The 25000-nt window shown below is 34.4% G+C and overlaps 2 protein-coding genes across 7 annotated transcripts in view; one reads left to right on the forward strand and one right to left on the reverse strand.

The window, feature by feature from the left end:
* Window positions 1-25000, forward strand: part of LOC145246825 (cilia- and flagella-associated protein 300-like) — a 488667-nt gene that overhangs the window by 225531 nt on the left and 238136 nt on the right. The window lies entirely within an intron of this gene.
* Window positions 9697-25000, reverse strand: part of LOC145246827 (uncharacterized) — a 161937-nt gene continuing 146633 nt past the window's right edge. For 2 of the 5 annotated variants that reach the window (XM_080108663.1, XM_080108664.1), the window contains exon 2: window positions 9697-15972. In XM_080108663.1, the coding sequence (XP_079964789.1) occupies window positions 15154-15972 (819 nt within the window). In that variant the 3' untranslated portion in view covers window positions 9697-15153. Of the gene's footprint in view, window positions 15973-17877; window positions 18553-23604; window positions 23832-25000 lie in introns of those variants that run through there. The other 3 variants (XM_080108666.1, XM_080108665.1, XM_080108667.1) reach the window with 3 other exon arrangements.

Consider the following 25000-nt stretch of genomic DNA (forward strand, 5'->3'; position numbering starts at 1 on the left):
ACCCTTTATGTAAAATTTCAAATGTTTAGACCCAAAATGGGCTGAATAGTTTGCTAGAAACCGCAGAAGTAAAAATCTTTTGAAATTTGACCACTTGGAAGCCAAATTTTCAGCAAAAAAAACAAAACAAAAAAAAACAAAACGATTAGAAATCTTGCCCTATGTCTGAATACATTTTATGTAGAATTTCAAATATTTACACCAAAAATTGGCTGAGTACAATTTTTTTAAAGCTTTAACCCCAATTTGAACTCTTTAACATTTATTGTTTAGGGCTCAAATCAAATTATAAAGTTAGATCCATGTCCAAGTAACCTATATCTAAAATTTCAAGTGTTTAGACCCAAAATTGGCGGAGGAGTTTGGTAGAATCTGCAAAGGTCAACTCTGTAAACTTTGACCGCTTAACAGCCAGATTTCTGGCCGAAACCCGATTAAAAAGATTTTCCCAAATCTCAATATCCCTGATGTCAAATCTCGAGTCTGTAGACCGAAAATTGACAGCTACTGTGTAGGGAAATGTACACAGACAGACTGACAGACAGACACACAGACATTTTCACTTTTATAGATATATAGATAGATTGTAAATCTTACCAGGGTACCAGTGAAACCGTACCATACCGGACAAAAAAAAAACATTAAAATTTTAAACGAATGCTATATTTATTACTTATATCCAATCCGCTAACAAGTATGTATATGAAGTGTTGTTCCAAAAGTAAAGACTTCTATTTTTTAACTCCCAAACTAAAATGTTGAAGAGCTACCAGGACGGGAGTGGTATCTTTAAAACGAACGGCCTTTTGTGCTTCACAATTCATTTTTCTACATAGTCACTGCCATTCTGAATGCATTTTTTGCCCGCCTCTTTCGATGCCTCAGTAATAAAAGTTGGGAGCATGCTTTGTTACTGACATCTCTGTCACCACTCTGGAATCGACAAACCCATCTCCTAACTGTACTGAAATAAACTGCATCAACTTCAAAAACGTTCAACAGGCGCCGGTGAATGCTGATCGATTCAATTTTTTTCTGCATGAGGGAATTCAATGGTGCATCTTTGCTTCTGACGCACGTCCATGACAGGAGTTGCTTTTCAATATCTGCAGCAGATAGATGAAATTTTCAAATCATAAATGCATAATTTCAGTCATCATAACAATGCAATTTGCAATCCCCTCTGATCAATTCGGACGAAATAAAAAAAAAAATAGGAAGCATTACTTTTGCAACCAGAGGGAGCACGTATTTGCCAGTTTTATATAAATTAATACAAAGTTATAAAATTATAAGGAACTTGAAATAATAGGCAGCAATATATATATATATATATATATATATATATATATATATATATATATATATATATATATATATGGTAAAACTGGTATATATATGTTTTATTTTTTATTACCGTTTAAAAAAAAATGAATAAATAAAAAAAAACATATTTGCTCTGCAATAGTATTGAGCACTCTCTTCAAGTTTTTACATATTACCAGTTTTACCATATATATATGATGATGATGATGATTGCAACGTCTTGTCAGACGAGTGCCACTCCCTCAGACATTTAAAATCCAAATACTTGAGGGAGTATCTATACAAAGATGATGTTACAGAGTCTTAGCTTTGTACGACAGCTAAGTCTCTCTCTCGGTTCCAAATGTTGAGATCCAGCAACAAGCAAGAGCAAGATAGCCAGCAACAAATTAAACTGCAGACCAGCTTAATGTGGGTACTGGTCTTCTGCTTTATGGTTTTTTAAATCAGAGATTTGCTTCTCATAGAAATGTTGCCTTCACCACGGCTTACGGGAGCCCTCTCCACCCCAATACACATATACACACACACAAATATACACGGTGCTAGTTGGCCGTTGACCCAGAAAAAGAGTTCATTCGCCCTTTTGAAGGTCTTGTTTTTAATCCTTCAAGGAGACTAGCCGCCCTCCTCACCAAACAAATCTGGTGGGGGAACCAGTTTAGTCGCCGGTGACCCGACCATGAGGCAGGTAGTACTGGGTTACATGGTACCAGTAGCATATGACATGACCTGATATATATATATATATATATATATATATATATATAAAATAAGGATGAGTACTTCATAAAAATGAGTAAAAAAATAAACAAAAATATAAATAACTGTTTTTGAATGAATTAAATTTCCGCAGAAGGATCTCCAAGATTGTTAACATCCATATTAGAATTAGAACCATGAATCTGATATGCGTCTATGTCTCTTCCGACATGCGTATTTGCAAACTTCACATGACTGTGCATCTTGTGGCGTATGCCAACGCAAACTCGAATTGGCTACATCTCCTCTGGTATGTGCCGCCATAAAATCCCCATGGTTACAGCCTCTTCCATTATGTGCTTATGCAAACGCGACATGGATACATCTCTTCTGCCGAATGCCATGCAAACTGTAAGTGGCCACACCTGTAACAGAGCGCGGACAGACATATGGCAGCTGTATGAAAATGACCAATGCTAGATGACTGCACGGCAAGGAAGAGAGAAAAAATTATAAAAAGAAAGCATGCGCAGATCATTGATCCCATTTCAGAGGTCAGAGAGAAGGATCGCAAGGACGTTTTATTCGGGGAAAGTTCCTGGAAATAAATATCGTTGTTTCAACAAAAAAGTAAATAGAGTTTTCCTTGTCTTGGTCTCCTTTGTGATGGAGTCTACAACATGTTGGATCTACATGTTAACAAGTGTGTAGGCATTACATGCATCCTTAAACTTTATATGGCTATACTTCTTCCAGCATGCACTTACGCAAACTCCACATGGTTACGTCTCTTCCTGCATATGCAAAATTTACATTACTCAGGCGAATGCGTTTCTGATTTTTAGCGAAATTTTACTTTTTTTTTTTTTTTTTTAATATGGAACAAGTGGATTTCTACACTAGAATCTCTTATGAATGTGAGTTCACGGTTTTCTGGGAAATCCGCTTTTTATTTTAGTAAGAAAATACTGATTTTTGCCAAATCGCTAGAACTTTAACTCCTTGTTTTTTTGTTGTTGGTATTTGGCGGGATTTTCTCTTTCTCTTTCTCCGTCTTTTGTTTTATATTTCTTTCTCTTTTTCTGTTTCTCTTATGACAGTTCTCTCTGAAAACTGAAAATGATCAGTTAGAGGACTTTTACTTCGTTTCAAATGATGACTTTTTGTCTCCCTCTTTTCACGCACACAGATAATGCGTAGGGAGAGAACTTGGATGCCTACTAGACATTATCCTCGAGTGTCTAAGGTCTCTCTGTACAGGGGTTTGCCAGAACAGCCTGGCATGAGGATACTTTTCCATAGAAGTAAACTCTGACCAAATTTTCAAAATCACATTCAGTATTCGTTGTCCAAATAAGATCTCCTCACTATGGCTAAACCACATTAGCTTTTACAAGGAATGGTGCACCTGCTCCAAGTGATGTTATCTCAAGTAATAGGACGAAGCTGGATACTCCACCAGACTAGATAAATTCTTGTCCTGGATTCCAGTAAGATCAAGAAACCAAAACGAAAGATATACTACAACATATGAAAATGGTTAATTGGGGAGAGGAAAATTATGTTCTCAATTTCTTTACTAACTCAGAGTTTTAGAGATAAAGAACTTTAATAGAACATTCGAATATCTATGTATCTCATAGAGTTCAAGTGTTAGCTCCAGGTAGCGGTCCCCTTGATTTCTGATAACTTCGACTGAAGTAAAATAAAACAAAAAAGTATGGTTAGTGTGGCTCCTCATGTTGGGAAATTCATCTCGACTATCATCAAATGATAATTTTTTGTCTCCCTCTTTCTCTGCACATACACAGGCGTGGTTAGTGTGGCCTTTCAAGTTAAGGAATTCATTTCGAGTTCAGCTTTCTTTTTCGATTGGTTGCTTACATCCTTGATGGCTATGCCTCTAACAGCATATCACTTATGCAGCTTCATGTGGCCACGCCTCCTTCAGGATCCGTCTACATAATCATATATTTCCTTCCACTTAAGATAGCATTTGCTGATCATGTTATCCCTAGTACGATCAAGGTCACAACCTTTTCTCAGCTGATATTCAATAAACGTTTTAACTAATGTTGGGACGATTAATCAGAATTGAAATCATCAGAACTTTTGAGAGCATCGGAATTGGAAAAATTTGAGCCCAATACCAAAAACGATTCTTGTATTTTTGTTTAAAACAAAATTTTCTATTGCTTGTACTTTTTTTTTTTTTTTTTTTTTTTTTTGCAGATTGTTATCCTCATCTTCATAGTTATTGTTTCATTCAACTCATCGTCTGCCCTTTATTAGGTGATTAACCACAACAGGATAGGGATGTTAAGTCTTGTAAATGTATCCCCCAGTAATTACTGCCTTCCATAGTTGCTGTCTCATCACGTTTTGGCCAACTAGTCCTCTGGCCTGCTTTGGTAGGATTGAAACTGCTATCTTCAAACAATGCTCATCTGGAACCGTAGTGATTCAATGCTTCTATCCACTATGCCACAGGCTCCAAAAAGGCGATCAAGGTTGGATTTTATGGTCTTATAAATCCAATTTTGTGTTCTTATCTGGTCTTCCATTGTTGGGTCCATACTGAATGGTATTATTTATTTATTTGTTTATTTGTGTAGAACAACAACTATGAAGATGAAGATAAGTCTGCAAAAAAAAGTATTATTTATTTATCTTTTTATTTTTTTAAATCTTTTGAGAGGAGATTCATTTTTTTGTGGACTGTTACGTGAAACTACAACAACAACTATGAAGATGGGGATAACAGTCCGCAAAAATAATGAATACACAAATTATTGAAGCTCATCTCAAAAGATTCCAAAATAAAATAAAAATAATATTTAAATAGAGATTTAAAAGAATCAGAATTGATAATCATATCGGCAACAGGAATTGAGAACAGAATTGGTAATTGCATTTGGAATCGTCCCATCACTAGTTGTGTGACAAAATAATTTTTAAGGCAAAGAGAAAAAAAGAAACAAAAAAGATAAAAGACGTTTTCGTGTTTATTTATTTGCATATTTATTGTTTGTAGTGTTTTTTTTTTTTTGTTTTTGTTTTTTTTTTTAAATTAATACTGACCCTTTTTTGCAGAAACAATAAATATTTGTTATGTACACTGTTTTCTCTTCGGACTATTGTCCTCATAAACATTCACAGTTATTAGAATTTCTCGATTGTATAAATGCTGAACATTTCATTAAAATTAAAAATAAAATATTCAATTTTTGATGACAAAAAAAAAAAAATTAAATTATCGCCTTGTTTACAAAGAGTAATCTTCTAATAGGTTCTTTTCCTCCTTCACGGTACGGGTTTGAACCTGCCTGCCCCCCCCTTTTTTTTTCTCAACACACACCTCCAAACACCCTGGCAACGCCGGGCACCCAGGCTAGTACAATATATTTGGTGAAAGGTTTTTTGTTGTGTCTTTTGTTTGTTTTTTTAATAATCAGAACCTTTTAACTAAATTATTATTTATTTTTATTTTTGTCTTCGTGTCTTATGCTGAGGTTTAACAATTTGTGAATGACTTCCAGTTCTTGTTTGTTGTTTTTTTGTTCTGTGCCGCCCGCTAGGAGCAAGTCGTCATCGTCATCAATGTTGATGAGGCCAATAATCCGAAGAGAGACATTGTAAAAAAAAAAAAAAAATTGACAAAAATAAATAATTAATTTTGAAGTAAAAATATTTAACGCGTACACATGATTTACAAAAAAAAAAAAAAAAAAAATGAAAGTCATAAGTACAAAATGGTTGAGGATATGAAATTGGTTTCTTTAAAAAAAAACCGATAATCCTGGTGGTTCAGCGAGCCACTTTATTCGTAAAAGAGAAACCAATAATTAATGTTATAGATATGCACTTTAGAAATCAAAGAACAGAGTTCAAGTCCCGCTGTTGGTTCTGTTGCACTCGTTTTTGCGCTAATGCCCTTGAGAAAATATGTAAATCCATAATTTTCTCACATAGTAACGGAAGGTAAAGGACGGGAAAAACAGTATTTTGTTTTTTAGATGACGATTCACAGTTTGCATTATTTGGTTTATTCGGACTACTATTCTCATCTCCGTTGTTATTTTCACAATGTTCAAGCCGATGTAATCTCTGATCTTCTTTGGGTGCATTTTTTTAAACTTGGGAATCTTTATGGTGAACTCAAGAACCTATACAGAATTTTGAACTAAACCTTTTATTTAACCATAAAGGTAGATTGTCTTCGTCCCATCAACCATACAGGGTAAACGTATTAATTATTATATTATTCTTAGTTATTATCGCCTAACGTCTGTAGTAAGGATTATACATGTGACTGAAGACCGCTTGTGAATTTCATGTTCCTATGAAACTACCTCCTTTGGAGGAAGTCGGTTCAACTGGCATAGAGTGAGTGTTGTTTCAGTACAGTACAGTGGTAGTTATGATTGAACTTTCAACCTCTCGAAGACTGTGACTTAAAACTAATTGTTAATCAGCACCTTTATCCTTTTCACCATGTGCCCAAGGGGATAATCTACTCTCGTGGAGTGAAGAAGAGATTCAGTTGAAAATTCTGTATTTGGTTTCCGAGTTTTTGACATAAAGACTAACAAAGTGCAAAAAGTAGAAAAAAAAATGCATCTAAAAAGGTTGGAGGTTACATCGGTCGAAACGTAAAAATAACAACAACCATGAGGATAATCGTCCAAATAATACCGGCCAGTATTTGTTTGATGGATTTGTTCTGTTTTACGGCATATCAACCCCTCAGGACTATTTTAATGCTGAAACATAATACCGTTCGTCAACAGTTTCTATTTACTTGTCTCCCTATGAGGGCAGAGTTAGAGACAAGGCCAGTATATAATGTGGAAGAACTCCTGCTCTCCAAAAAGGGGTGCTGGATTGGAACAAAAAAAAAAAAAAAGAAGACTTCTTTGTTAACTGAGGACAAAAAGAAAAAACTGTGCTGTATTAGAACAGATACTATGGTTTGCTTCTAGTATAAAAACTACACTTTTATCAACAGTTAACTGTATGCAATTAATTGAATACAAGTCATTATTTTACTAATAGCTGAGTAGAAACGATGAGTTCATTTATAGATTTTGTTTCTGGCTACTGGTTGGTTGGTTGTTTTATTTTACAGCGTATCAACCCATTTTTTTGGTGTCGTTTAACGCCGATCTGGCTACTGGTACTATACAACCTAGTTTAGTTTGTCACACATTAATTGATAAAAGAACGGTCCCAACAAGTAGCCTTGCAGCTCAAAAAGGCCATGCACAGAAGAAATTACTGAACATGGCATACCAGTGACACGGTTATTGGTTCAGGACAAAATAGAGACCTTATGCAAGATTTCCATATAGTTAGTCCACTCAGAAATTGTTACTAAGCCCAATCTGACAAATCTTCCTGATTGACTTAAATAGTATCTTTTTTCAGATAAAGGCCAAGTTTCCATATTCCAGACTCATATATAATATTAGCTTACAAAAAAAAGCCTCCTTTCAATCTCAAGAAACAATGGATATCTTCTGTAAGGGTGGCTGCATTGGGGAATCAAAAGGGAAACAAGAATTGCACAATTTTCCAACCGCATTTCTCCTGAGCCGACATTGCTTGAGTCCAATGGTAAGGAGAAGTCTAGGTCGACTGGAAGACAGCGCAGTGGTTAGAAAGGAAAGACTCTTGTTATTTTGGTGTTTTCTTCTCTTAAACTAAAAATTAGTTGCACAACCAAGTCTTGAGAGTCTAGTTTACCCTACTATTCAATTTATGGCTGGAAAGAAGATATATGGATTCATACATTTATGCATTAGTGAAATTAGAATTAATGCAGTACCCCAGGCAGAACTCGAACCCAACATCCAACACCACATGAAACACTGGCTTACAAATGATGATAAAATAATAAATAAAAAAAAGAAAAAAGAAAGCTAACTATTTCTTTAGATTTTGATTTTAAGCAAGGCTTTTTATATGCTAAGTCCACTTTGGTAAATCAAAGTGGACTTAGCATATAAAAAGCCTTGCTTAAGGTCATTATAGAAACTCTTCACGGAATCTAAGAACGGGAGTGGTGGGAGTGGTTGTTAAATAGATAAGTATTTATCACAACCAGTTTATGAAAGACTTGATCAAGGTCAGAATTGCTATGGCTCGTACTTTTACTTGGCAGCCATTTTTTTTTTTTAATATCAGATGGTGATAAAATTAATTGGGTTGGGTATGAAGAAGCAGGACAGTGTTTCTTCCTTCTTTTTTTATCTGTAAATGTTTTAATGTTTTAATTTGGATGAATGCTGGATAAGTTGAGGGTGGGGAGAGGATAGATTTGTTGTCATACTGTTACATATAGCGTTACTCACCCCCACCACCACACATAACTAAAAAAATGCCATCCATGTAATCATTAATAAAATTCACAATCTTTTTTGAAATCCAATTATATTTAGTACAAGTAACCTTGTCCACCAAATTCCAATCATAAATGTCCAACAGTCTTTGTTTTATCAATATTCAATGATATGAGGAGCACTTCTTTGCAATCTAACCATATATGGTGTAAATAAACTTCAGTCTATGCCTGACTTGTCCACTAAGTTTTAGTAATGAATATCCAACAATTTGGATTTTATGATATGAGCAGGAGTGGGAGACACTGGTCGCCATCACATCACTGGATTGGCATCAGGAAGGACATCTGACTTACAAAAAAGAAAATCTTGCTTCAATTAAGGAAATGAATTCTAAAGAAAATTGGTTACATTTCAGAAAAGACCTGGTCAAAGATAGGTTAGTTTGTAGGTCGATTTCTAAAAGCCGTCCAATACATGCCAGCATGTAAAAATGGACATTAAACTGAATATGATGATGATAATGCTAATGATGATGATCAGGCTGAACCCCCTTTTTTTTAAAATAAAAATTCAGAATTTTACGATTTGAGAAAAAGAAATGAACTAATTTTTATGATACTGACCCAATCAACAATTCAAACGTTTGCCAAATTTATACAAATTTTGAGATTTAATTTTCAACTTTGCAAAGAGCCAAAGTCGAACACCCTGTTGTACATTACTCTGCTGTGCTCTAAATAAGCTGATATCTGGTGCAGCATTCAATCTGAGTGAGATGAATCAGCTTTCTCTCTTGAGGAAGTTTCTAAGGAATATCGAATTCACAAACAGCCTCCGGTCATATGCATGCCATTCATTATCTCAACTTTGAGTTCCAATAGCAAAAAATAGCTTTAGAAATATTGTTAGTATTATTGATATCCGTTTTTTTTGTTTGTTATTTTGGGTTCCAGTTTTTATTAAAGCACCATTTTTCGTGCGAGTGGTCAAGTTAAAAAAAATGATCTATTTCTTTTTAGTAAACAGATTTTAGACTATTTAAAAAAAAAAAAATTGTGTGGTTTCACATATAACCACTGTTTTTTTTTTTTGTTTTGTTTTGTTTTATAACTCTGCATCATTTAGCCATATTTAGTGATATCAAATTTTAATTTTTAGGCCACCAAGTGGCACATTGTGAATTGAGATGCACATGGAAAGCATGATGACCGATAAGAAAGGCTATGAACTTTGATAGATTTTATAGACATTTTAGGCACATAGGACGAAACGTTTTTGTTATTGTTTCTTTTTTTTTTTTCTTTTTTTTTTTTGTGTGTGTGTGTGTGTGTGTTTTGTTTTGTTTTTCGGGTTTAAAAAAAAACAACCATTTAAAATTATTTTTTTAAATATCAACAAGATACTGATTATGACAGACTTACAATTAACTTATTTTGAGGTAATGTTTTATGTTTTAGATTTAGAAACGTTTCAGATTTGAAATGCAATTTTAAACAAAACAAAATAAACATGGCCCGATGCGACCAGTTGTTTATAGCTGAACAAAATGATATACTGTAGGAGTGTAGCTGCAATGTTTAATTAGCGACCGAAACGCACACAAAAAAAAATGTCTGCATTGCTTTATATATCAGATATGTGTGTACGATTTATTTTTGTTTGCGATATGCTGCAGAAATGAAAGAATTTTAAAATGTTTCGTTTTTTTTTTTCAGAGTAAAAGGAAGAGTACTTTTGTATAGATGAAAAATCCTCCTACTTCTTATTAATTTCACTAAGAAAAATTTTAATATTGATGTTTTCAACATAATTGATTAGAATATATATATATATATATATATATATATATATATATATATATATATATATATATATATATATATATATATATATATAAAAGCAACCCTGATCTATGTTCGTTGTTTATATCAGGTAAGGGCAGAAGATTTGCCAGTTTATAGAAGGGACATTTTAAACTATTGTAATTTATTTTATTCCTTTGATTAAACATATCACCATGATTAATTTATAACTTTTTCGAAAATTAAGCAAATTTTCGCACGGTGGTGACATTTATTAGATAGGTTTCTACTAGATTTTTTTTTTAATTTGCGATTTTTGAGCAATTGTCAATGGTCCAAATGGTTATAACGAAACTGTCATTGTTTTCGTTCTAACTCGACACTACTTTTGTTTAACTTTACACTACTTTTGTTTCAAACTTGACACTATATTTGTTTTAGAGTAAATAGACGCTTTAAAATAAGTCAAAATACAAAAACACCTCTATCCAGATAGGTATAAGAGTAATTTATCTTGCCCTTGGTAGCATTTATTTGCCGATATATTTTTTTCGATTCCTTTTTTTTGTTTTGTTGACTACTGTAATAAATGCCTGAAATTTTTATTCAATAAAGTTGTTTGATCTTGTTACAGGGCTTTGTTTTCAATTGCATCCCAAATATAGATTTTACTTTGACCATGATGGAAGGATTTCCAAAAAGGAAGAAAGAAAGCTTCTTTGCTTTGACAACTACAAAAAAAAAAAAAAAATTCTCAACCATCCATTGACATGACAAACATGACAAATAACACCTTACCCGAGAGCTCATCCTTCAAAATCCTCGACTTAACATTTGCAGGCAACATGAATTGGAACAAATACATTGAGGATATTGCCAAGACTGTTGCAAAGAAAGTGAGCTCCCTCTACTGTGCTAGAAAATCACACTCATACCTGAGAGTATCCTACATCTTTACAAAGACACAATTCACATATGCATCAAGTATTGTTGACGCATCTGGGCTGGTGCATCTGCCACTAGTCTCTCCTTTTTAGACAGGGTCCAAAAAAGAGTCTCAAACCAAATAAGTCCCGCACTATCGTGTTGTACTTATCTGTAGAAGTTAAAATGTAATGTGAACAGATATCTAGCTGCTCAACTCCCCACAGTTCCCTATTAGACACGATCTCAAATAGTAGGCGCCTACATTCCAAATGGTAATATGCCTTATTTGGTGTGAAAAAGAGTGAAAAAAAAAATCAATTTGTTGATTTAAAAATCGGAATTTGTTTGGAAATCGACAGAGGTACGAAATAGTGGTAAAAAACAAATACATAACAAATAAATGCTATCAAAGGCAAGATACTCTTCTACCTATCTGGAAAAGTGTTTAGTTGTTTTATTCCCTTTAAAACGTTAAAACGTTCATTCGTTTCGAAAAACACATAGTGTCGAGCGTTAGATGAGAACAGGAAAAATGGTCGCGAATTGACACCAAAATATTAAGTTTTGATAATGACTTGAAAATAAAAAGGACTGTTAGGAACCCATCCAATATGTTTCGGTAACATTATAATATTTTTTATTAAATTTATAATGTATATTTTAATGATTATTTTTATTTTATTTTTTACGGGCATTTAAATTTTGTAAAAAAAAAAAAAATGTTTTCTCAAAATATATAAAAAAAAAAAATGACTTAAAAATAAAACAAAATATTGTTTGAAACCTACCCAATATATGCCACCATGACATATATTGGGTGGGTTTCTAACAGTAATCTCTCTCTCTCTCTCTCTCTCTCTCTCTCTCTCTCTCTCTCTCTCTCTCTCTCTCTCTCTCTCTGATGGGGTCCAAGAAAAAAAATCTCAGATCTAATGTGCCCCACACTATCATATTGTATTTAGATGTAATGTAAACAGATATCTAGCTGCTCAACTCCCTACAGTCCACTGTTAGACACGATCCGAAATGCGTTCCAAGCGGCAATATGCCTTATTTCGGGTTTAAAGAGTTTTTAAAAAAATTCAATTTGTTGAGAGTTAAAAATCTTATCCGATAAGCATCTAAAATCAAACGATCGAGAATTTGAACTATGTACTTGCGTGTAATTGAAGTAGAATTTCAATTTGAAATGGACAGAATACTTATGATTTAATAATAATAATAATAATAATAATAATAATAATAATAATAGGTCAATTAGCAGGTGTCGCAGGTGTTCTGTTTAGAATTCAAACAAAGCACCTGTTGGTACTCCTGCCAGATGTTGAAACGTTAGATAGTCAATTGTCAGTGTTCTTGATCAGAAAACATACGAACACAATGCCTTTCAAAGACGAGGTGTTCTACAATTAAATCAGTCAATGTTTTTTTTAACAATGTAGTCACAACCTTCATTTGAAAATTAAAATATTTCAGATTTACATTGAATTTGATCCATAATCATTTGACATCAATCAAGCAAGATTTCTTGAATTTTAATTTTTTCATAAGACTCATTACACTTAAGCCTTAAATTTAAGACATTTTCTAGAATCAATATCATCTCATGGATTTTGCTCAAAAATAGAATAAGGATTCTAGAAATAAGTTTAATTATCATTATATTCTTGAGTTTAATTTTTACAAGGGGATATAAGAGTAATGCAAAATTTTTCTCTTCAAGGAATTACCTTTACCCGTCCTGGAGTGAGTAATCTTCTAGTATATGTATGTATAAATAATAATTTAATTATATATTGATGATATATGTGCAAAAGGTATTCCACTGACATTACTTGTCTGGAAATATATTGCTGGTTGAACGGTTTCTTATAAAAATAAAATGATTTAACGATTTTTTCGGATATTATGTTTTTAAATTGCTACGTACCACTAGAGAAAACACTATCCAATCATTTTTTTAACAAATAAACATAGTAAAAAGATTGTTTTATTTAATAGTGAGTGTCCAAAGAAATTTTTTCAAAATTTTCAATACTCATCATTTTGAAATCTTTTTTTTAACACAACAAAAAAACGAGTGGTCAAATGAATTTCGGACACTCAAAATTATTGAAAATGACATCTTTTTTGGCTAATTTCTAAATTTCATTAAAAAATTTTTTAACATAAACACGGTACGAATGTTTAGAAATCCGGGGGGGGGGGTCGTTACAAAATCTTACCGAAAATGCCGTTTTATGATGTTCACATTTTTATCACTTTTGTATTATGAGATCAAATAAAATAAAAAAAACCTGTTAGCGCGATTGTTGATGCACATAGCCTTAACTGATCAAAACGGGCACAAATTAATTTAAAGATAAAATGATTTTTTAAATCATAAAAATACAAACAAAAAATTAAATGTTTTTTTTTAATTCGTTTTTACTGACACGTTCTTTAATTTTATTTTTGTTTTCTGAAACGAAGAAAATTTATTTTTAAAAATGATTTTTTTCTTTACGTTCTTTACTATATTTCAGTTATTTTTTAGAACTAACCGATAATTGTGACCTTAGTGACGCCAGATGGAATCAAAGGAAAAAATTCAATGTTATCGTTTGATTATTTGAAAAAAGAAACCCTTATAAACTTATTTGAATGTTTTAACTGTTAACATCGATTTTTATAATACACAAATATTGACTTATCTCTCTCTCTCTCGCTCTGTCTGTCTGTCTGTCTGTCTCTCTCTCTCTCTATATATATATATAGAGAGAGAGAGAGAGACAGACAGACAGACAGACAGAGAAATTCTCATAGAGAAAGTAGAGTCGATTGATTTAACATGTCTTTAACATTAATATTTTTAATACAAGATCATATTTAAATTTGTTTCGATCTAAAGATACTGTTTAATTAAAATTATGCTCTTAAAACATTGTATTTCCAATCAATATTTTTTCAATTACATATTTTATCCGGATCGATATTTTCATTTAACTTAAGATTTTTTTCAGAAGTGGAAGTAGTTTTCACCTATGTAGAATTATATATTAATATCATGACCAGGTACAACTTTAGTAAGAGACATGTTTTTGTAGAATTCAGATTTCAAACGTTTTGATTAGTTATTTGATATACATTTGTCCAATCACTGCGTTTCTTTTTAAAAGTCGCCTTCTACTTGTTTAAAACGTTTTGTTGGTAATATTTGTCCATGTGATTGTAGCAGCAAATAATAGTGATCAGAGTTGGGTTAATGAAAAATAGAAACTTTCTTCTAAGAGAGAGCCACTTATGGTTTCAGTGTGTGTCCGTCCGTTCATGTGGAGATTAAAAATAGATAACTATGAAGAAGGCAAATGCTGAGATTTGAATCCAAATCCAAACCTGCATTGCGAACATCTAACAATGATATCTTGGTAAATGTTTTGTATATGAGTGCTGAAAAGAAAATGGTTTAAAACCATCAAATAAAAAGGCCTTCCTCCAAGAGGACGCGGTTCTGTTTGCAATTCCAGTGACATGAGAACAAATGTGGGGAATATCTCAAAAGTCGTTTGTTGTTGTTGTTGTTGTTGTGGTGGTGGTGGTGGTGCTGTTGTTGTTGCTGCTGCTGCTGCTGCATGTCATTGGTTTTGTAATGGTGTGCATTTTTTTTAGAGGTGGAAAAGGGTGATTCATTTTGCCAACTCAAAATTTGTAATAATGAGTATCCGGTATAAATTTCCCGCTCAATTAATGTCTTGTATCGAGCCTCACCTTCTTGACATGAAGATAGAATCCCAAGCTTTTTACAGCCGTTTTTTTTTTTTTTTTTTATAAAATAGCTGTATCCACAATTTTTTCATAAATCTTAAAAAATCAAATGTAGGTCAATACTTTCAAATTTGATTTTTTTCCGTTGTGCAGAAAATAATCTTGAAACCTTGTCGCTTGTTTTTGACTGTTCAGATTTACATATCATAGACTTTAACATAACGCAGCTGTTTAGCATTTCTTTCTTTTTCTTTTTTCTTTTAAAAACACAAAAAACTTTAACATTTTATCCATAGTTCGATATGAGATCACACAGGTATTTTATTTCTATCGATCACTTCGATCTGACTGAGCATCTGAGCATCTTTCGTTACGTCTGCATCTTGAGAATGAAGAAAAATCAAAAGCGGTACGAAAAGCATACAAATAAATGCGTTCAATAACATTAAGGGTCCAGATATGTAGCGATAGTCTGTATAAGCTGAGCTGACCGCGATGTTAATGTCGCTGATGCATGGCTCGATCTCCTTGCCGTCTCGAGAATTATTAAAATTGCTAAAGTAATGGTCGTAACCCTGCACGCAGTCGTTTTGAATCTCTGACCAGTAGGAGCCGCAAGCGGCGTACATTTCAGTCAAGTTGTTCCAGCATTTGCTGAAGCTGTCCGTGTCCGATTGTAGCATATCACATATCTCGTCAGAATTTGAAGTGCGGAAATAATCAGTAAATGGAACCGGTTCTGAGTAGATTAGTAAGAAGCCGAGGTAAATCTCGGTGGCCATGACGATGGCTAATAAAAAACCTGACGCGCGCCGACCCACACAGCCAAAGCCGAATATGGCTATGCAAATCATGAGACAGCCAATGTAAGAAGGCATCGCCAGACCTGTACAGGGGTGAGACTTAAGCGAGAATGCACATGAGATTTGTTCAATATGGCTTCGGCAGGGGATGAGCATTCCGATGCCAAGACTGATTTGGGAAATTCCTGCCAGGAGGATAAAGAAGAAGGCGATCCGTGTTCCATAACGGCTCCACTGGGCTCGCGTTTGACTGTCCGAGACAATCAACAGTTTCTTGTCGATTGAGTGTCCGATAAACATTTTGGTAAATTTCTGCCACCAACCCTGTAAAAAAGAGAAAAAAAGAAAGGAATTAAAAAGAAATTAGAATCAATAATTTTTTCTGCAACTTATTCTATGACAGATGTTTTGTTTACTTTTTTATTTGATCAACAATTAGTATCACCATTTATATCGTATTTCTATGAATCTATCTGTCCGTTCCACTTTTTCTTGGAAACTACTGGCCCGATCTGACTTAAATTTTGTACGGACTTTTATTATAAGGTGCAACAAACTAAGTATTATGCTACCATTCGATGCATAATTAGCGTATAATAGGGTCCAGTACTTAAGTTCGACTTTTTCTTGGAAACTACTAGTTTGACCTAGCTGAAATTTCATATGCACCTTTGTTATGATAAGGTGCAGCGAACTAAATATTATGGTATCCGTTCAATGAAAAGTTAAGGATTTGACATAAAGTACTCATTCTGAGTCAACAGGCTATAACTTTTGTCCCCTTTTTTGAACAAGCTAAAACATATACTTTCTATTCATTTTTCTAATGTATTTCAGTTTGGGACCCTTCTTCCCATATTCAGTGTTATATATTATTGATGTATTGTCCAGGCTTGTGTTTTTTTTTTTGTTGTTTTTTCATTATATTTTCAGGCACATTGCCACAAGGCACATTGCCACTTTGATGTAGAGGGCTACTATCAGGGACATAATCTACAGGGGTACTATCTGGGGAGTTGGGCAACAAGATGTCGGTTCACGTTACACTTGAACTTCTGCATGTCAGTACAGTCGGAGAAGCAGGAACCCGGAAGGGAATTCCAAAGTCTAGCGGTTCTGGGGAAGAAACTAGTGAAGTAGAAGGCTCTCTTACATCTAGGGATCTCAACTGTGAAGGGGTGGGATTTTGCTGCTTGTCGGGTTTGTCGGGGGTATTTACGTCGAGGGGGTACAAGGGTTTGCAGTTAGTCGGAGCAGTCACCGTTAAAGTACTTGTAGAACAGGCAAAGGAGTGCTACTGTACCGATTGAAATATTCCACATATTGAATCAATAATAAAGTATCCTTTCTAAAAATTCAAACATTGATTGTTACTAAAAAGTTTCAGTCTATGCCTGAATTATTCACCAAGTTTCGATTATGAATATCCAACAGTTTTTGTAATATCAACGTTCAATAATAAGCTCACTTAGACACTACGTAGAAAAGTGCCAATGACTCTGAGACATTGCTCTCTCGACATTGTCCTAATTTTTCCTGTGATGGCCCAAGAATAGTCTGGGGATTTTTTTGATGGACAATATTTTTTGAGATAATTCCATAGAAAAAAAATGGAGATGGGGATATGGTCCATGCAGGATCATACCTTCTACTGATTATAAAAATGTTTTTATATATCATTGACCGAGAATAAAAGCATATTAAGTAACATTCTTGGACTTCGGGCCAAGGTCACAGTGTAAAACTTTTCAATGAACTTTTTGCTTTCTTACTTTTTATCATTGTTTATTGGGGGGGGGAATTGTTATATATATATATTGTTACGACGTATCCCAGCCCTACTGGGGACGTAACGAAATATATAAAAAAAATAAAGTTTCCCAGGTTCCTTGATAATGCGTGGTTATGGGAATGGGATAACCGTCTCAAAGACAACAACAAAATGAAATGTACTGGACAACGAAATCACATAAGAAATAACGAGGACAAGTATCGTCGAAAAATGAACAAACTTTTATTTATATAAAAAAAAAATAAAATTCAATTCAAGAAAAGAAAATTAAATATGTCTAACTAAATGAAATGATTTAATGATTCAAATTCTACCGAGAGAAAAATATATCAACAGTCAATGTTCACATAAAAAAGAAATCGTCTGCTCAATTAGATACAGGTTCTAGGGCAAGAGAGAGATGTTGAAGAAATGAAAGTTTTAATTGAAAAACTTACTTAATGTCCTTTGAAATGTGACCTTTCTTTTGTCTCTTTTTTATATATATATATTTCTTTCCTGTAAATTTTTTATATTTGATTACGCGCGCGCAGATTAATTTTCATATTTTTGTCCTTCGGATTATTTATGATTCATTACGCGCGAGCGTGTTAATTGCTCCAAGTATTGTTTCCGAAGCTCATCGAAGCCCTTGATTTATAGTAAAAATTTCATTGCTCCATTGATCCTTCCTTCGCTGGGTTCATTCTTTTATTCAGTCAATATTCTAACTTTGACCGCCGATCAAAACAGATCTTTATCGTCGCCGCCAACATCGGCTGGTGTCGTTGATATTTACTTTCACGGCGTCGCTACCACGCTGCTTCGCCACCCCAACCTTCGCTCTTACGTCTTGTCGCTTTGAAGCGCGAAACCCCAGTGCCTGTTGACGACTTTTTCAGTCCCCTCTCTCTATATATGGTCTATCTCTCTCTCTCTTTCTTTATACAGTTTATCTCTCTATATATACGGTTTAGTTCTCTCTATCTTTTCTCTCTCCTCTCTTTCTTGTCCATGAGCTTTATTTTCTCTTTCCTCTTCCACCCTTCGTTCACAGTATCTCTGTCTCTTCCTTCTCCTCTTGCTCGCAGGCCTCCTCCTCCCCTTTTTTCTGTTTTGTTTACAAAATGTGAACGAGCAGACGAGAATGGGTCTTTTTGGCGCAAAAAAAAAAAAAAAAAATGATACAGTAAATAAAATATACTGAAAATATATATCCTCTCGGCTAAAAATCAATAAAATAATTTATTATACATTTTAATAAATGTATCACAATATATATATATATATATATATATATATATATATATATATATATATATATATATATATATATATATATATGCACACACACTTTCTTTTATATAAAACGATGGAGTATTTTATTCAGTAAGTTTAACTCCACGGAGTGAATGTGTTATTGTGGTAAATGGTGCCAGTCAAGAGTCATCTCCAAAGTTTCATAGACAATAGAAAGACCCTGCATCTCCCCACCCCCAATTTCTTATGGGGTTTCATACCTAAGTTTGTTTATTTGTTAGTTTTACTTTTATTGTGTTAATATTAATTGTAACTTTTCAAGTGAATAAACTATATAAGCAAGATCACAGTGTAGTATCTGTTCTGATGCTACACTTCATCTTTTCTGTTCTCGGTTAGTGGAGGAGAAATCCTTCTAGATTGAGGCAATTTTTATTTTTTGTTCCAATACAGAGTGCCTGTTTTTGGGAAGCTGGATTTACCCCACATTAAGAAATCGACCTTGTGTCCAACTCTGCTCTCGTAGGGAGGCAAGTAAATAGTAACACTACTATTTACACCCCTAGCTTGAGAGAGAGAGAGGGGAGAGAGAGAGAGAGGGGGAGAGGGAGAGAGAGAGAGAGAGAGAGAGAGATGTGGAATATAATTTTTGGTTTTCTAGTATTTTTAAAGATCTAACTGGCTTTGAAAACTCACTTTTCACTGATTCAACCTGAGCTCAATGGGTGATTCAATGGGTCACATTTTTTTTTAGTCATAACAAATGTTAATCATTTATTAATCTATTAGTAATAGTTGAAACAAATGGCTGACATGGGTTTACTATCGTGACTTCACTATTTGAAAGTATAGTTTAAGCCTTTTAACCTGTCAAATAGAAATTGAATTTCTAGTTTAAAATAAAAAGTCAAGTATTATGGTTATTCTGTGCTATAAAAGAAAGAAAGATGGTACTTTTGTCATGAATAAACAAAAAGGAATGTAAATGACAATAGTACTATTATCAAAAGATTACGAATATCATCAGATAAAAAAAAAACATGGTCAGACAGGAATAGACAAAGTGTCAGTATAATTGAGTATAGAAGTGTTTAATTGGTTACCTGTGGGCAGATTGTGGGCTTGTATGCTTTGTATTGATGCCTTTGGGAAAGATGGGAATATCAAATATTAGCAGGGAGACCAGAAGTTGCCCGGGATCAAATGATGATAAACGAAGGTTTCACAGTCCCATATTTTTATTGTCATCGAAATCGGTGAAATCGCCCATTTTTCAATCAAATAAATTGCCTGCTCTAGTTAGAGACCCATCGTGGTGCACTGGGGGGGGGGAGCTTCACATGCCTCCCCACAGTGATTTACTCCACAATACATTGTAGTCTACATTGCACTGTAAAGAACCTACTGTTGAATTACTTGAATTAAAGTTTAAAATACGAAGTATCATGTTGCAGTTGTGCTTTAAACAGAAACATTCACTCCGAATGCGCCCCTGTCATATCAAAGAACTTACTGTTGATTTTATATGTCGGGCTTTTCGGTTTGTGTGGTAATCCAACTTCTCACATGCGCTTGTGATGTTAGGCTGTGTAAGGTGTTAACTTTGGTCAAAATCATCTGTTCCTTCTTCCATCGGATTATTTTGATTATCGATACTTATTGAAAAGACATTCCGATACAAAACCTATCTAAGAACACTGCCAGGAATATAAAGTACCTTTATGTAGAATTTTATAAAAATCAGCCCAGCTGTTTTCGAGTCCACAGGGAACGAACTCACAGGCACACACACAATTTTTTTTTATATGATAAAGATTTTCTAGCAAAAAAAGTTGGGTATTGGTGTGGTGAGTACTGACACTCAATGCCTAACTTGCAGCATTTTTCAAACATTCATTGCTTATACTATTAAAAAATATTTTCATCTATTATTAATGAAGATTTGTTATCTGTCTGAAGCCGAAACAATGCGATTACTTCTATTGATAATGGAGGTTTGGTATCTGTCTGTTTGAAGTAATAATATTTTCAACATTTTGGAGTATGAAGATGCGAACGAAAAAGGTCATCGAGTATTTAAAGATCTCAAGATATTTAAATTATTTTTTTTACATTTGAATTTTTGATTTTTTAATATCATATTCTATGAATAGCTACTTTAAAAATTATTTTTTTTACATTTGAATTTTTGATTTTTTAATATCATATTCTATGAATAGCTACTTTAAAAATTATTTTTTTTACATTTGAATTTTTGATTTTTTAATATCATATTCTATGAATAGCTACTTTAAAAATTATTTTTTTTACATTTGAATTTTTGATTTTTTAATATCATATTCTATGAATAGCTACTTTAAAAATTATTTTTTTATTCACATCTCTCCACCCCCCCCCCCCACTCATTTCGAGGGAATGAAAAATACTTCTATGCACATTTTTGAATTTTTGAGATGAGGATTAGTTATTCATATTATTGGGATTCTTCGAACTACTGTTTTCATCTTGAGTATCATTTTCACAACGTTTCAGTCGATGTAACCTCCGACCTTCTTCAGGTGTATCTTGAAAATTTGGATGGAATTTCGAATGGAACCCTTTCATTTACTTCACGGGGGGTAGCATGCTCTTGTTCTGTCCAGATTCCCGAGTTTGACAGAAACATTTCCAAGTTCGACAAGATACACCTGAAGAAGGTGGACGGTTACATCGACCCAAACGTTGTGTAAATGACACTGAAGATGAGAGCAGTAGTCCGAAGAATCCAAATAATACAAATGCTTCTATGTAGTTTAATTGCTATAGATATATATTTACATACAATATGTGTACGCATAAATACACATTACTCTTTATTATAGGGTAGGAGATTCATTTTTTGGTTCAATACAATTATAGTGACTGCTTTGTGACTGGGTCATCCCTTATCCAGTAGAGGGCAATACATCCACCATTGTTGTGCTGTTAAAAGGGAGCAGGGGGCAATAAAATCATGAAACAAGAGAAAGGGCCAGTTAAGGGCACCGCCCTCTCCTCTACATCTAAATGACCTTCTTTATACAAAAGTACACATCTCTGTGACCTACTGCCACCAATAAAGATAGTGTACGTAACCTTTTCACCGAGGAAGATGGGGGTAGGGTTTCTTTTTTTCCCTCTTTTTTTTTTTTTTTAAAGTTTCCACTCCAAACAAGGCATATTATCACTCAAGCACAATGGACTAATAATAATAAGGGCCATATTTATAAGGAGTCAACCTGGGCGAGGAGTTCAATAGTATGATGTTTGTTCACATTACATTTAAATTTCTGCACGCTAGTATGTGAAACAGGGAGCAAGGAAGGAATTACAAAGACAAGTGACCTGAAGAAAACCTATAAGAGTAGAGAATCTTCCGTCTTTGACAATCTGTCCGACAGTGGTTTTGTTGCTGTCGGGCTGAGGTACTGTTCTGTTCAGTCATACCCTAGACCGTCCATCCTCCTCGGCTTTACCTTCACTCTGAGAAGGGGTTAGTTCATTGCTAATTCCCTTAGGTGCCTCTAATGGGGAATACCGACAGAGTTGCTCAATGTTCACTTATCCAAGCATACTAGTTTCTCAAAATCATAACCGACATTGTGTCTAACCTTCTGGCAAAATGTTTACAAAATCATCCAGTATGCAGATAGAGAGAGGGGAGGCGGAGTGATTAAGTGACAAAAGGGAGAAACTGCCAACTTCCTATCTGTCTGGTTTGCAAGCGAAGTGGGGAAATTTTTACGAAATTAAAAATTAAAAATGATTTTTTTTTTCTTTACAGTGATTGTAGGTAGGCGATTTTTTTTTTTTTTTTTTGCTGTGAATGAATCGCCTAAGGACCCCGTACCGGGGAATGTCAACAGAGCTGCTAAAGTATTTTTTTTATTTTTTGCTGTGAATGAATCGCCTAAGGCCCCCGTACCGGGGAATGTCAACAGAGCTGCTAGAGTACTTATTTTTGTGCGAGATTGCATCGCCTTTTATGTGCAACCGTTTTAATCTTTAACTTCCAACCTTGTGTCACGTTTTCCCGAGCCGAGATGATGTGGGACAGAATGGATATATCAACCAAGTCACGTGCAAGCGAACATGCTTGTTAGCGATTACTGGGTTACATTACAACTCTCATGTCAAGGGTCCTCGAGAATTTCAAACGTCCTCAATTTCTTAATAGTTAAAACAAATAAATAAAATAACAAAAAGAACAAACAAAAAAAATCAAATAAATAAAATAAACAGCCAACAATGAAAGTAAAACTAATCAGTCTACTTAAATGCCTGTTCAAACGTCGAAATTGTATTTTAGTTGTTGCTTTTGTTGTTGTCTTTTAATTTAATTTTTATTTTGTTTACAAATATAAAGCAAATCCTCGTCTTTTCCCTAAGTTACTGAGGGTACCTATTTACTATGCCTCCCCACGGGACAGAGTTAGACACCAGGGTCGTTTTTTTAACGTGGAGAAAAGGTACAAAAATAAAAAAATTGTCTCAGTCGTGAAGGACTGCTCCTCCACCGAAAGAGAACAAGAAATAGAAGTGCAGCATCTGAAGAACAGATGCTACACTTTGATCTTGAGGGTAGATGCTGATCGAGCTTCAAGTTATGCCCCACCCTTTAAAACCTTTTCATAAAAGAAAAACTCGTCTACCTAATAACACCGCAAAGTAAACTCCTTTCTTTCTTTGTGTACCTAAAATCAAACGGAACTCCCATGAACAGAATTTCTTTCCAAAAACTTCCCACCCGTGAAATACGTTACAGCGGGAATGTTTCCGTACGAACTACAACATGGCCGTTTTCAAGAAAAGGTCAACAAATATTTATCAAGTTGTCCAGAGAGTTAATCATAGTTCTCAATCCTCTCATGGTACTGTTCCATCATTCAACTGAAAATCTCACTAACCTTTATCCTCGAGTGGCTTTTGGGCCTGGTAAGTGGTGACCGATTGGCCCAGAAAACAAAAACAAAACAAGATTTAATTTAGTAAATAAATGCCCACCGTATTTAATGGTGCTTATATTTTAACCCATTTTCTTCGAATGGAAAGCAATTATGACTGGTTCAAGAAAATGTGATATTTTAAAGAGTTCAGTAATTGTTTTAGCGCCCCTCCCCCTTCCCCATCCAAAAGCTAATTTTTTTAGCACAATTAGGGCACGCTATTACGTCATAATACTGTAAATGACGTCACTGAAATTTTCACTTTAAAATAGTAACATCTATATCATCATCATCAGCAGCAGCATCAAATTCAGCATTATTAACAGCATCATCTAAGACTTCATATCTTAACCATCGCGACATCATCGTTAATGAACTGGCTTATGTCCAAGCCAAAGAGGAGTCTCTTACAGACCAGGCTGGAATAGTTGGTTAAAGTGGCCATAAGATGAACAACTAGATGCGACCCGGTGTCTCATGATAAAATCAAACACATCCATGGTGACCAAAGTACCCGTCTAGTTGAGACAAAGCTAAGCAGAAAGAAGCAGGTGACACTGAGCTGTCTTCGAAACGGTCACCGCCCGAAATTGAAATACTGGCTTGCAAAAGATCAACCAGATGGTCAACACCATCTGCAGGAAGTGCGGCATCAGGGAGGAGATTGCAGAGCATGTCATCTACGATTGTCCCTGCATCCACAACCCTACAGCTGAACCACACCCTTTGGACACCTTCTCTGTAGACCCACATTCGTCCTGGCCACCGGAGAGAAGTGGATCACCACATCGGATCTTCTTTATGTGCCCAAACCAACTCCGAACAGCTAATCCCAACTTATCTTGTTACTCAACAACATCATCAGCATAATCATGATAAAGTTGAATCATCTGTTGCACTGACACTGAGATTAAAAAGCCAACTATTCACAGTTTTCTATTCACTTGCCTTCCCATGAGGGCAGAGTTAGACACAAGATCGATTTTTTCATGTGGGGGAGGGGGGATCAAACTTCCCCTAAAATGTCATTCTGAATTAAACAAAAATAAACATTAGCTTAAGGTTCGCTTTCTTTGAATTTATTCCGACAAACCTTCATCTATGGTATACAAACAATACGACACATTCATAATCTGGTCATATCAGAAAGATGTCCAAACATTACTGGACTACGTGAACTCTATCCATCCATCTATACAGTTCACGATGGAAAAGGAAACATAATAATAAATTATTGTTCCTGGATGTGCTGATAATCCGCAATGGTCAAGGATTTAGCTCATCTGTATACAGAAAGCCAACTTTGACTGGACAGTACCTAAACTTCGACTCCCATCATCCATATAATGTAAAGAAA

Source organism: Euprymna scolopes, chromosome 24, assembly GCF_053919585.1.
Source record: "Euprymna scolopes isolate OS-2025 chromosome 24, ASM5391958v1, whole genome shotgun sequence".
Classification (NCBI taxonomy): domain Eukaryota; kingdom Metazoa; phylum Mollusca; class Cephalopoda; order Sepiida; family Sepiolidae; genus Euprymna; species Euprymna scolopes.